The sequence below is a fragment of the Thunnus albacares genome, chromosome 1 (assembly GCF_914725855.1).
Source record: "Thunnus albacares chromosome 1, fThuAlb1.1, whole genome shotgun sequence".
In the NCBI taxonomy this organism is placed as follows: domain Eukaryota; kingdom Metazoa; phylum Chordata; class Actinopteri; order Scombriformes; family Scombridae; genus Thunnus; species Thunnus albacares.
Window position 1 is genome coordinate 27,835,362 of NC_058106.1, and position 14,037 is coordinate 27,849,398.

The 14,037-nt window shown below is 41.1% G+C and overlaps 1 protein-coding gene across 2 annotated transcripts in view; it reads left to right on the forward strand.

The window, feature by feature from the left end:
* The window catches only part of LOC122983000 (protein TANC1-like), a 37,687-nt gene that overhangs the window by 3,859 nt on the left and 19,791 nt on the right, over positions 1-14,037 (forward strand). For both annotated transcript variants that reach the window (XM_044352671.1, XM_044352680.1), the window contains 7 exons: positions 379-513; positions 2,055-2,185; positions 4,258-4,546; positions 5,294-5,575; positions 11,303-11,419; positions 11,598-11,888; positions 12,788-12,915. In XM_044352671.1, coding sequence (XP_044208606.1) covers positions 379-513; positions 2,055-2,185; positions 4,258-4,546; positions 5,294-5,575; positions 11,303-11,419; positions 11,598-11,888; positions 12,788-12,915 — 1,373 coding nt within the window. The remainder of the gene's footprint in view (positions 1-378; positions 514-2,054; positions 2,186-4,257; positions 4,547-5,293; positions 5,576-11,302; positions 11,420-11,597; positions 11,889-12,787; positions 12,916-14,037) is intronic.

The following is a 14,037-nucleotide window of genomic DNA, read 5'->3' on the forward strand; positions in this document are numbered from 1 at the left end:
AGTCCTAAAGAATCTGTGCTTCCAAGAATGCTCAGATGTTGTTGCATAAATTGAGACACACCCACACACATCAATATGAGTGCACTGCTGTCCCTGTCATCATACACACACACACACACACACACATACATTAGCAGTGTTAATATATTATAGATAAACACCCACGGTACAGTGAATATTGTACTGTTTGCATGGCTTGCACTCTGTACATACTGCTTTATACTCCTGGGACACAATTCAAATTCTGCACCACAGATCTCATCTAGAGAGGCTTAATCTCTCCCCCCCCCCCCCCCCCCCCCCCCCTCTCTCTCTCACTTTCTTTCATATCCCTCCCTATCTCCACCCTCAATCCCTCCCTCCTTCCCACCCTGCCAGCTCTCCCTCCCTCTCCTTTCTCCCTCTTTGCTGTGGCCGAAGGACGGGTAAGGAAGCTGGAGTATGTGGATGCCTCTTCCGATGCGAGAGAACCTCTTGTCTTTGCCTCGTGCCGTGGCAAGACAGACCACAGAGGTGAGAACAGGAGCGTGTGGGCGTGTGTTTAGCGTCATGTCTGTTTTCCAGGTATTGATCAGGGAAGCTGAATGAGACTGAATGGGGTAGAGGTGAGCGGAGGAAGGGTATGAAAGTGAGTGTGTGACTTTAATTACATCTAAAAGGCTTTGCATTAAGTTTTCCCTCTCAGGTGTGCATGGAGAGAATGATGTCTGTTGAATCCTCAGTGTATTATTTGGAGTGAATTTGTTTTATTACAGTTCCATCCGAGTCTTTCCCCTCACTTCACTGCATGTTCATTGTACAATTAGGGTTAGATTACGACAAAAAAATGTGTAAATGCCTACATCTTTGCCAGCTTTCTTTATGTTTTTGACCAGAGGGCTACCCTAAGGCTAAACAGATTTCATGAGGCATCTTCCATCCTGGTTGCCAGGCACCTCTCAGCTTCCCGTTTCCAATGGCAACTGCTAGGTGGTTTGATGAATAGTACTGGACATTCAGTGTGTCCTCATATTACTCCAGATTGGATCTCAGTGCTCTGCTGACTAAATGCAAAGTTTTCTCTCCTCCCCTTCTTTGAAATACACATCCAACCTCTCTACCCAAGTCTTCAGCAGCGTTTCCAACTGAAAAATGTATCGGGAAAGGCTATAATTGGGGTGCCTTATGGAACAAAAATGGCCAGGCTTGCCTGACCATTGACCTTCATCCTCTCAAGGCTAGGCTTGTGTTTTGAACACAATGGGGTTGAATGTAAGAGCAATGTGATGTTGCACCTTTTTTAAAAGGAGAGAGTTAGCCAGTGAGAACCAATGAGAAAGAATCAGTGGAAGGAGTGCGAAATGAGTGTGATGTCTAAATGCAAAGATGTTTGTGAGGAGGAGTGAGCTGTTCCTGTAATCCGTGATGTCCTGTCATCCTGTTTATATGCCTACTCAATATGCATGTTACTCAGCTGATAACAGTACATCGATGAGGCGTGAGAACTGAGGAATGTATTGCTCAGCTGGTTAAGGCACAGTAATGAGATGTGAGAACTGTTACAGCCTCTGCTCTGCAGAGATGAGCGCGGACCTTAGAGGAGCTGGGGTTGGAGGTCAAAGCATCAGGGAGCCTTAAACAGTGATAAATGAATGCAGCACATGGCCTGTGTCAGCCAATCTCTCCAGGAGCAACAGCAAAGACAGAGCCAAGGCACTCCTTCTCTCTGCTCTTGAGTCGACACGGAGCTCATTGAAATTCACAACCCGTCTCTTAACCGAGAGCACCTGGCAGGCGTGTGCACAGGCAAACTCACAACCTCACACAACCTCTTTCTGCTGCCTCAACCAGGGACTGGAAAGCCACAGTCTGTGCATTCATAATCAGGACAGCTGGGGCTGTGCTGACCTGTGGATGCGTGCATTTCTCGCAGTCCACTAGTGATGCTGCTGGGTGGGAACCTCACGAGCGGACCAAACTGAAACGAGAGCATCAGTTAGATAGCGGCTTCATCTGGCCTGCCGTGTTTCCATATGCCTGTTAATCCGTGTGTCCTGAATGTGTGTGTGTTCCAGACCTCCACGTGGAGCCCCAGCCGGGCTCCTCCCTTTCTACCCAGGAACTGATGACCAGACTATGCTTCTTATTGGGAGAAGAAACACCCGGCACTGCTAGCTCTCCTATGGAGGACAGGAGGGAAAAGAAGGTAGGGCAGCATATTGATTTACTAGGCTTTTGCTGTCATACCATATATAAGGGTGATGGATGGTTTATCAAACAACCTTTTTTTTTTGTCCTCACATTGCCAGAACAATCTTAGTTTTTTTTTTTCTTCTTTAATCATTTAAACATGACTCACTGTAGACTGATTGATTTTGTCTTAAATTTAACTGTGTGCAAAGAAACACTGTGTTGAACACTGTATGTGATCTGACCACTCTAATCCCCTGTGGAAAAATTGATCGATGTATATCTTGGAACATCATTAATTATCCTTCTGCATTGCTCCATTTCTATGATCTTGCCATGTTAGTTTAACCCTTCTGTATGAGAGTTATTGCATGTGCTTATGTCTCTCCATCTCTATGCCTTTACATTGCTCAGCCTTGGCCCATTTTCTCAGCCTCATTCCACCACCTGAGCTCCAGATACAGTCAGTTTCACAGAGATAGCAAGGCTCATATGAGGAATGTGGGTTGTCCTGGCTAAGATAGATGAGGCTCTGGTATAAAGGGAATAACAGTGAGCTGTTTCAACTCTGCTGCCTTGTCTCCCTACAGTCTCTGCGTTGCAGAAATGTTGCATCAGTAATGAAGAGACCTGAAATGCACGTGACCAACTACAAGGATAAGGAATATAAAATAAGACTGTTTTTTTTTTCTTTGTAGAAAACATTTCAGTTTATTAACAAAAATGTCTAAGGATGTTTTGAGAAGATTTAGATCTCTTCTGCACACATCTCATGGCTCCTTTACCACCACTTTTCATGGGAAAAGTCACATTAATAATACATACCAATAAATACATATGTCAGAAGTTATTTGAAATATTTTTAAATACAGTACCTGTGAAATATACCTCTCTAAGGGGCAGGCTGAATAAATACTATACATAAAACAGAAATAACATTTGCGAAAAATAGGCATTACTATTCTAGGAACAACTATAGCCTCCAAAGTGACCATTTAGTCGAACCGACACCTCTCTGACACAATCTCAACAAAAGTATAACAATATAAGCTTAACAAAAGCAGGATTAAATGCGGGGCTATTATAGTAGATTGCAGTATCCACTATTGTGCAAATGTTACCTCATGTATGTATTTTCTTTACTCTTGAGAAGATTTCTTAAAAGGCTCCTCCAGTCAATCAATAGATGTAATACTTCTGAGAACGAGCCTTGATGTCAGTTGAAAGAATATTTTCAGCGTCTTCGTCCTCTTTTTTTTTTTTGTAGTTTTTACCACCATGTTGACTTACTGTGTTTAAAACCCCCTTTTAATTCCTTGCTTCGTAGTAGAGCTTTACTTACAGTAGTGCCATGTTGCCAGAAGTGCTGCTGTCCAAACACACACAGAGTACTAACTCCAAAAAGCAACTGAGGCAAGACCTTTCAATTTAATAACACTGCATTGGGATGTTAGATTTCCCATTTCTGAGACACATTTCGAGATTATATATATCATTTTAACTAGCATTCAAGTTGTCAGATGCTGTGCTCATTGGATTTTCTGTACTTAATGTACATCCTTGCATCAACTACATCCTATGAAAATTTTCACATCTCCTCTTTAAGTCAGCTCTGTGTGGGACAGCAGTGTGTGTGTGTGTGTGTGTGTGTGTGTGTGTGTGTGTGTGTGTGTGTGTGTGTGTGTGTGTGTGTGTATGTGTGTGTGTATGTGTGTACAGTGGCTTTTACAGTAAATTGTAAATGTCGACAGCGAGTGATTTAGTTTTTGAACACAGCCTGCTGTCATCATGAAAAACTTGGGAAATGACAGCCAGGATGAAAATAACTGGAATTATCCTTTCATTTCCCATCTGTGTGCACACTCAAACGTGCTCAGTCACAATCACACAAAACAGTGTGCATGAAGGCAAACGCAGTCACACAGAAGGGTGTGCGGTTGAAAAGGGAGGCAACTGACACTATTAATTTACAACACTAAGAATGTTTCTCTTCTTTCGCCTTGCACATAGTTTTGAGTCCCTCTCTCTGTCTTAACTTCATGTCACTTTGGTCATTTACACATATCTTTCTGCTTTTTTTTTTTCCAGTGTGATACCTCCGCTCAGGGGGGGAGTCCCAGCTCCACTCTGACCTGCAGCACTGCCTCTCCCTGTTCAGAGAGCCCCTCTTCCACCCTGAGCACCAGTGTTGGAGGCCAACAGTTGCCCCAGCCTTTACCACTGCCTTCACCCCACTGTGGCTCCAGCACCAGCCCCAGTGAGACCCTCTCCAACCCTGTATCCAGCCCTGCTCCTGGAACCATCACCGGGAGCAGCCCTGGGCCTCCTCCTCAAAGCCCCACCTCCACCCTGGAGAGCAAGGATAGTGGAATCATAGGTGAGAGTTGCTCCTGGCCAGGTTTTCAAATGTTTTATCCACAGTGAACGGGGTTAGTTAAATTTAGATTATCTTTATACTAGGTGAAGCATGTCTAATACAAAAGCAGAGCCACGCATCACTAAAATAGAAAATGGGAGCTAAAAAACCAATCAGCGGTCGGCCTAGTTAACTCTATATGGAAGCATTTACCTCATCGGAAATCCTAAATATGACTGATGTCTCTAAGGTGCCACACCTTCCTACATGGATATAGATGAAGAAATAAAGTTAGATGGAGCATCACTTAGTTTTAAGTCCTTGTCAAATGTGTACCTCTACCCCACAGCTAGTTTCTCTATGTTGCTTGTGCCACTTCAGCCTCAAGGCTTCAGCTCCCTCCTGTCAAAACTGGGACACTGCTGTCTTTGTTGCTTAGGGGTCTGATTCTCCTAAAATAGGCCAAGTTTTTCTCTCTAAATAGACTTTGTATTTATAGTTAAATAAAAAAAGGGCAAAGGGCTCATCAACCCTTTGATTGATGAGTTTTGAGTGTGCAATTGATAAAACAATGAGGTGTATTTTATTGCTGATTGAGTGAATGCTGTTTTAAGTGCTCTAACTTCAATTCCCGTTGAAGGCTGTGCTTAGTTTTGGGTCTGGAAAATACAAACAACTGGAAATTACAATCATCCTCAGATTTGATTTGTTTTGATTCTTGTTTTTATGGCTGCCCTACCTACTCTGTATTTCCTTTGTGTGGCTCAGCAACCATCACAAGTTCCTCTGAGAATGAGGAGCGCAGCATCTCAAGTGCGGATCTGATCAAGGACGAAGGCCTGGGGGTCAGTGCTGGTGTAATGGGCCATACAGGCGAGGACCACCATCCTGGGGCCATCAGAGACAATCTGACAGCCCAACCAGATGAGACCTTACCTAGAACTGACATCATGGAGCCCAGGACTCCGCCCGCACCGAAGAGACCCCTCCCACAGCACCACATACACGGCACTTCCTCCCTCATGATGCCCCGTCCAAATTCTGTGGCAGGTATGTATTCATCTGTTATTTTGCGATATTAGGAATAGTTGGAAAATATAATTAATCACTTTGCAGTGAGTAAGAGGAGAAGATTGATATCACCCATATATTTGTGCATTTAATATGAAGCTGGAGACAGCAGCTGTTTAGTTTAGTTTAGCATAAAGACTGGAGACAGGGGGAAAAAACTAACTTGGCTCTGTCCAATGGTAAAAAATCAGCCTTCTAGCACCTCTAAAGCTCATTAATTAACATGTTACATCTCATTTGTTTAATCCATACAAAAACTGAGGTGTAAAAATTACAATCTTGTCACTGTGAGGTTGCCAGGCAACCAGCAGAGACTCCAGGAGGTCACTTCTCCCAGCCAAGAAATAGTCTCTCACATAACCCCCTGTAAAGCCACAACTTGTCGTTTTACACTACATAGTTTTTGTACAGTTTAAACTAACATGATATGTATGTTGGCAGGTGGATTTTTATAACTTTTGAGAGAGCAAAACTAGCTATTTCCTTCTGTTTCCAGTGTTTATGTTAAACTACGCTTACTCGCTGCTGGCTTCAGCTTCATATTGAACTGACATCTAACTCAAGAAAGCAAATAAGCATATTTCCCAAAATGTCAAACATTTTCTTAAACAATGAGGTTAAGAGGGAGAAGATAGCAAATATTGGGATGTCTCATCTGAACACTTGTATAATGAGATGCTGAAGCTACATTATACAGTCAATCAAGTATGTTAATGAGAGTATGAATGTGATAGCTATGACCATGGTGAAAAATTAACAGATCAGTAATTATTTACTTAATAATAAATTGATCAAATTGATTGCTGATTTGCCAATTATTCATCCGATACAGAGAGAGTATAATTTGAACTCTGTGATGCAGAACTAAACTTCATTGCACCATGTTGGTGCTCCACTTACCACTGAGGCTGGATACAACACAGTGAGCAGAACCAGCTAAATGTCCTGGGAGGCCTCCAGTTGTCATAAAATACCCCCTCCCTCTCCAGTCACGATCTTTGCGGGTGCACAAGGCTCTTTTCCTTCCCTTAGATGTCAGTTCATTTGTGGTGGGAGCAAAAAAAAAGAGATTCCCTAAAGAGTGGATTCACAGTAACGCCTGCCAGTTTCTTCTGTCAGCTGGTGCTTTCATTTAGGCAGCCTTGATGGGATTCAGAATAAGGATGAAGCTAGCTACATAGTACTGTAGCTGCTAGAATTTACTCCACAATCATGAGAGATGAGAACATACAGTAGAGTAACGGCGTACATTTACATAATGATATACATTAGGAGACCAGAGATAAAAGGAAACTTGAATTATTCCCATGTGAAAAATTGAGTTGTTGTAGTAGCAATGTTGTCAGGCTACAAACAAGTTTATAACAAATGAAGGTTTTCTAATGCTGCAGTCCTTAAAATTTTAAATTTAAACTCAGAAAATGTATGCTATTATTTATAATGAAAATGTAGCCCATACATTAGATAGAGTAATGCAAAATGGCAACACTAACAGCAGTAGAACATCAGGAGAAAACAAACACAGAATGTGTTGATTACAATCTGAGCATATTCCAATTATACCACTATATAACATAAAATTGCAGATGTACTGGTTTAATTTTGCATTTACTCACTGAACATCTTATTAAAGGCTAGAACAGATGGAGGCTCCATTTCCTTAAGTGACCACGTGTACTGTGCATCTTCCATACTTTCTCTCTTTTAATTGTAATCCTAATAACCAAATCCCTCCTTGGGCTGGTTCCTCCTCATCTGTGTACATTCATGTGTAGAAATCAAGATCAACATGGCCTGCGCTCTCATGATACAGATGTTGGTTCCCCGAGTTAGGAAGGAGCTGGGCAAAAAAAGCTTTTAAATACACTGCCTCTTCCCCCTGAAACATTGTCAGAGCGGATTACTATTGGAGAATTTAAGTCCATTTTAATGGATTGAGAAAATAAGACTCTTGGTCAATGTGGTTGCTCTTAAGTTTTTGTACCTGTTTATGCATCTTAACTGGATTTTGTCCATAATCTTGTATTGCATATTAACTCGATATTGTGTTCACTCATTTGTAGTGTGTGACAGTTGTATTCATCTGTTTATGTTGTTTGTATTTATTGCTGTAACAATGTTTAAACTTCTCTCTTGGCCAGATCTTTCTTTAATCTCAATGCGACTTTTTACCTTGTTAAATAAAGGAAAAGAAAGAATCAGATGAGGAGTTGAAAGATCATATGTTCCTTGAAGTTTCCTGATATAAAAGCAGGTTTTTGCAAGCATGGGTGTACAGAAGGTAGCTGAAGACAGTTTGCAGAGTCAATACGAGTTACCTGCTTCATCACCCTCCTAGTGGACTGAGACTAAGGCCATTTTGCCAGGAAGCGGTGTGTAGTATGGCTGTCAGAGGAGAGTGTCGAACTTTCTGTGGACGGTGCACGGTAGCTGCATCACCTACAGATGCATATTGTTGTGTCATCCAGAATTTCAGTATATCTTTCTGATATTCAAAGTCCAAAGAGTCTTTCACAAGGGGTCCAGGATGCTGCCCTAGTCTTTATTGTGTGAGCGGTCAATGCCACTGGCCCATAAGAACACTGGAGCGTCTCTTCTCTGGTAATGGGGACAATGCAGGAGGTTTTCTGCTGTGGATGCACCATCTGCAAATTCAAGTTGAGGTTGAAAAGGTTCTAGAGAATCTGTGCTATATAGGTTTTCTTGTGATTTGAGCGTTATGGGGCTGATGTTATCAGGGATGCAAGGGGCAGGGCCCGAGGCTGTGTTGACCTTTAAAGCGATGAAGGATCAGCAGGGGCTCTAGGGTAATCAGTCACACTGTCATGAGCGGGGGGACAGAGAGGTAGGCAGTGTGAGTGTGGAATAGGTGGTGGTGGTGACCAGATCTCTCCTAGAATCCCTCTGTCAAACCTTTTTTTTTTTTAACTCTTTCACTTTATCCTCGGTCCACTCAGCCATTTGGCTTGGTTGTCTTTAGCCAGCAATCTTTCTCATCCCACTCCACACCTCCTTCACACTATTTTGCTGCAGACTGTTCTCCAACCTCTCACTGTGGATGTTCTTTCAATCCTCAGTTCTCCACTTCAGCTCTCGCTTGACAATTATTTTCCTCCGTGTCCCCGGTCTTAAAAGGCTTCCTCTTCTACCTTTTGAAAGGGATTTTGATGTTTTTAGTTGTCCAGGGTTTATTATTGGCTTTTCGCTGATATGTTTTTCTTTTATCATAGAGTAATTGCATGGTCATACTGTAACAGATTCGTCTTGCATTAGGGAGTCCACTGGATACTCCACAGAGCAGGTCCCATGTGCTTTCATCAGCCCTGTGAATTGTAATATATCCTCAGTAGCGTCTGACCACAGTCTCACACTCTACCGAAGTGTTGAAAGGGTGATGGAACTGTTTATACCCTTAGTATTAGCAAAATGCAAGTTCAGTTTGTCCTTTTCCATGTTCTAAATTAAGATAAAAGAAGGCAGGGTCTAGTGTTACACTATTAAGTAAACAAAGAATTGCAGCATACATAATGTCAGCCCAGGGAGCACACAATTACGTTTCATGTTGAGTGTGGAGCGATTTGGTGATTTGTCATGACGAGGGATGCTTAAGAACGTCGCTGGCCCGGCATCTTCAGACTGCAACCATAATTGCTGCTTTAAAGCTTTAAGCCTATAACAGCTCAAAGATGTACTGCAGCTCCCACAGATGCACAGAGATTACCAATGACTGCATTTAACATATACTGTGAGATAATGTGAGATGATCAGCTGTCCAGGGGATGCACTTTCTTGCCCACCGCCTGTTTGATTGATATATATACAGTATCTTATAGATGAGTGCAATGTTGTTCAGGCCTTTTTTTTTATCCCACTCCAAAAGGATTAGAGACAACAGTAATGCCAGATTTTCAGATTTTGCACAGGATTTTAAAAATATTATAGTAATGAATGAATGACATGGTCAAGTCTGTGACTTGCCATTGAAAACAAACTCTTAAATAACAAAAACAATAGAGATTCTGTTCATGTCATTTTCCATGCAGCTCAGCTCTATTTTGATAGTAATACTATGTATACTAGGTCTGTTCACTATTTCTCAGTACAGTGAGATGTATCCACCTTCTAAACAACATGGAATAGCTAATAGAAGACCAAAATATTTTTAAAATGTGTATCTGAGAAGTCCCAGTGAGCACAGTAACTTCCGATGCAGTGCATGTAATCAGGTTAGCTGGTTCTCTGCCACACTTGGATTCATAAACCACACAGATTAGATTCCCCTTCATTAATAGAGAGACAGAGAACTACAAACAGCCTAAGACAAACTAGATCAGAGGCTCCTAATTCTTCTCTTGTCAACCGCTCCAAAGACAGATCAACAAGAATTCAGTTTTACTCCACAAGCTCCATCTGAGCAGGTTTTGTTTCAAATTAAACTACATTAAGTAGAGAAAAACTGTATCTTTCCCCAGGCATTCTGACATGTGAGTTGGTTTCCGACATGTGAATCAGTCCCATTTTTGTTGCATTTTATACCCACCTCTGTTCTATCTTCCCCAGTGACTCCTGGCAGAATAAATAAAGGCAGAAACTGCCAAAAAAAAAGAGAAAAAAAATCAAAAGATCTCAAAATCTGAGTGCACATAAAAGTGTATAAACCAGTAAAATGTAAGGCAATGCTATTAAACAGCCAGGCAACAAATGCTGCTTTAATTGAAATGAATGTATGGACTGTTTTTTTAGACTGTTGTGATCTTCTACTGAATTGAATGTCTAGAAATATGTTTGTAATATTGTCTCCAACATATTTTGTCAACAAATTATTAAAAAAATCCTTACAATACAGCGTGCAGTACAAACTACAGGCTCAAGAGTAACAATAGAGTTTACATTACAACATTGTAAGGTTTTACAGAGTGAAGATATTCATTTCAAGAACTGTTGTATCAGATTGTATTACATTGCACAAGGCTTTCTGTTTCTCTTGTCTCTCCGTGTCTTGCTGCATAATAATGTGCTATAATTAATAATGAAAATAGACTATAAATTTTAAAATAAAATAAAAACTTTATGAACCAGTGCACTACACTAAGCATATTTCCTTATTATTCACAACAGCCTGGACTTAAGACTCAGCCAAATGTCTTGAGCATTGCAGAAAGTAAGTCTGGCTGACCTGTAAACTCTGTAGTGTGTGTGGGTGGATAGATAGGCGAATGTAGGAGTAAACAACTCTCTCTTTTTGTAGCTCTTCTGTACTACATGTTCTTCGTTTTATTTATTATGTTGGCTTTCATGTGGCTTATTTAATTAAGTTAAAAGAATGTGATCCTTTTACTGACATCAAATACATTTTTGCATTATAGCCAGTGATGTATTTCCACTGAGTATCACAAATTCTCATGTCCAGACATGTGAGACAGTATGAAAAATTGGTCATTTCAAACTCTCTTTAGATTGAGATTGCAGAGTGTGTAATGCTGTTTTCTTTTCTTTTTCCTTTCTCTTCCTTTTCCTCTCTCAAGGTCATTGAGCATTTATTATTGAGAACAAAAACTGTTTATGTCTCACGTCTCCATGGATACAATAGTTGACTCCAGCAATGGATTTGACACTTGTGTGATATGCATGTGTATCTTTGCACATTTCCTGCATCTCTCGCTCTCTCACACTCTCAATCCGTTCCCACCCGCTCTCTCTTTACAGCAACCAGCTCCACTAGACTGGAGGATTTGAATTATCTGGACAACCAAAGGGCTGCTGGACACAGGGGCTCCGTCCGCAAACACAACACAGCTGGACGCACAAATGATGACTCCAAAGGTATTTTGTGGCTTAACCTTGGGGTGAAATCGTTGTGTAAATATAGCTTGGTGCAGGAACATCTGTGGACCTGTGTTGAACACAGTCAGACGTACAAGCAGATACCCAATGTCACTGTCTAAATTACATAGTAATTCATTCTTATATAGCGTTAACTCTTTTCTCTCTCTCTGTCTAGGGAGATTGGTACCATTCAAACAAGCTGACATCATGCTAAAGCCGCTGCTGTTTGAAGTCCCCGGCATCACTGCAGAAACACCCTTTGTGGGCCGGGACTGGCTCTTCACACGTCTGGACGAGGTCTTGAGAAAAACAAGCAGCTGTGAAGGACGAGGCGCTGTCATTGTGGGTAACGCAGGATCCGGCAAGACTGCTATCATCTGGCGGCTGGTGACGCTCAGCTGTCATGGTATGCGCACACCACAGGGAGGTCCCAGCATCCCTCACAGCCCCAGCTCCTCCCCTAAATGTAAGACTAAAATCCTTATTCGCAGCAGCATGGTTTGTTTTTGTGTGTATCTCAAAACATTAGCGTAAGAAAGTGCATGTAGTTGTATGCCGTAATTGGAATTCATACGTTCTCTAGTGTGCTCTAGTCAGGTCAGATTCTTGCAAGATATTGGGAGAAATATCGCTTTTTGGGAAGTGGTTAGTAACTAGGTCACGCACTCTTCTTTCAAGTTCTCCCCTGAGGTTTCTCTGCTGATTGCAGTTGTGTAAGGGGACTGAGATTGTTGTTTTTTTTTCTTTTCATGAGTGGCACTGGAACAGTTCTTTTGTCTGGAAAAAATAATCCTCTCATACAACCAGCTATTGCACATACATACGTGACACACCTGGAGTTATAAAAATAACAACAGCCACAAATGCAGATATTTAAAAAAATCGCTTTCTACCTATGTCGATGTCTTTTCCTGCACTGCAAAAGGAAATACTGTTTGGACTGTAGGCTAAAGGCAAAGCTGTACATAAAACTGTCAGCCTGACATTGTTCTAAAGTGGTGCCTAAAAAGAATACAGAGCCATTCATTTTTCAGCACCACTGCATTATTCATTAATATCTGCACTATATGTTGTCATTTTGATTTAAATTTTTACAGGAGCTATACTGTAGCATGAGGTGTGGGGGAATGAAAGCTGATCATTCTGCACTCTTTGAAACAAACACTTTTCCTGTCATCTAATGTGGTTTTGCTCAATGTACTATCTTCCAGTCTTGCTTAAAGATGCACTAATTAATTGGAGCAGTTTAATTGTGTTTCTTCATAGACTTCACTCCTGACATTCCTTTGCTTACACCAGAGACTTCATCTAACGAGTATAAATGGCAGCTTTGCGTTTGTTGTTGTTGCTTTGCACTCTGTTCAGGTGGGGATAGGCAGGGAAAAGCAGCCTCCAAACAGCCAGCCGATTCCCAAACCAACCAGAGTGCTGTTGCAGGAACAAGCGATAGTACGGCACAGAGGAAGGAGGCTGTCAGATGCTTAGCTGCCAAGGTACTTCAACACACACATGCACACAGACGTTTGTATTTTAATACTTGTGAGGACCGTCAGTTACATAATTTGTTCTCTAGTCCCCTAACTCTTAGCTTAAAGCAATAGTTTGACATTTTTGGAAATATGCTTATTGACTTTCTTGCAGAGAGCTGGATGAGAAGATTGATCCCACTCTAATGTCTGTACGCTAAATATGAAGGGTAGCTTAGCTTAGCATAAACACTAGAAACGGGGGCAAACAGCTAGCCTGGCTCTGTCCAAAGGTCGTTTGTTTAATCCATATAAAAACCGAAGTGTAAAAATGGCAATTTGCTGTTTTACAGGGGGGTTATGTGGTGGACTATTTCTTGGTCTGGAGCAGTTGCCAGGCAATCAGTGGAGAGTTCAGGAAATTAATGTTACTGCTGCTGTCATTTTTATACTTTGATTTTTGTACAGATTAAACTAAGGAGATATGACGTGTTAATCAGTGAGCCCTAGAGGTGCCCTTGCTATACTGAGAAAACTGGCTGCTGGCTAAAGCCTTATATTTAATGGACAGATGAAGGCTGGTATTGATTTTAAGAATAATAATAATAATCTGTATTGTCCACAAATATGGAAATTTGCCTTCGACTTCACAGGTTGGTTAAAACACATCATAGTAAATCAGTAAATTTCTCATCTAATGCTCCGCAAGACAGCAAATAGTTTCTTTAACCATCATAACTATATGCCTTACTTGACTAGTTCTAATGTTAAACCCAAAACCACTTACGAGTCCTTTAAATATGCAAATATTTTCAAAAATCCTTAATCCTTAAAAAGTCCTCATTCTCAAGGACTAAAACTCAAATTGGTCTTCACAAAGATACAAAGACACGCATATAAACACACTACGCACTTCTGTATAGTTCCTGTTATTTATCCTGATGCTGAGTAGGCTGCTGACTCACCAGCAGTTATTACAGACAAATGGAAGAAATTAAATGTACATTAAAATAATGTCCCTAGATTTAACTTCTTTTAACAGCTGTTTTGATAGCCCTGTTTTTGTTTGTGTTGTTTTGTTTGCAATTCTCTCTCCACATTTATAAGTATGGTAATATAATATAGCATCATTAATAGTACCATAGGGAA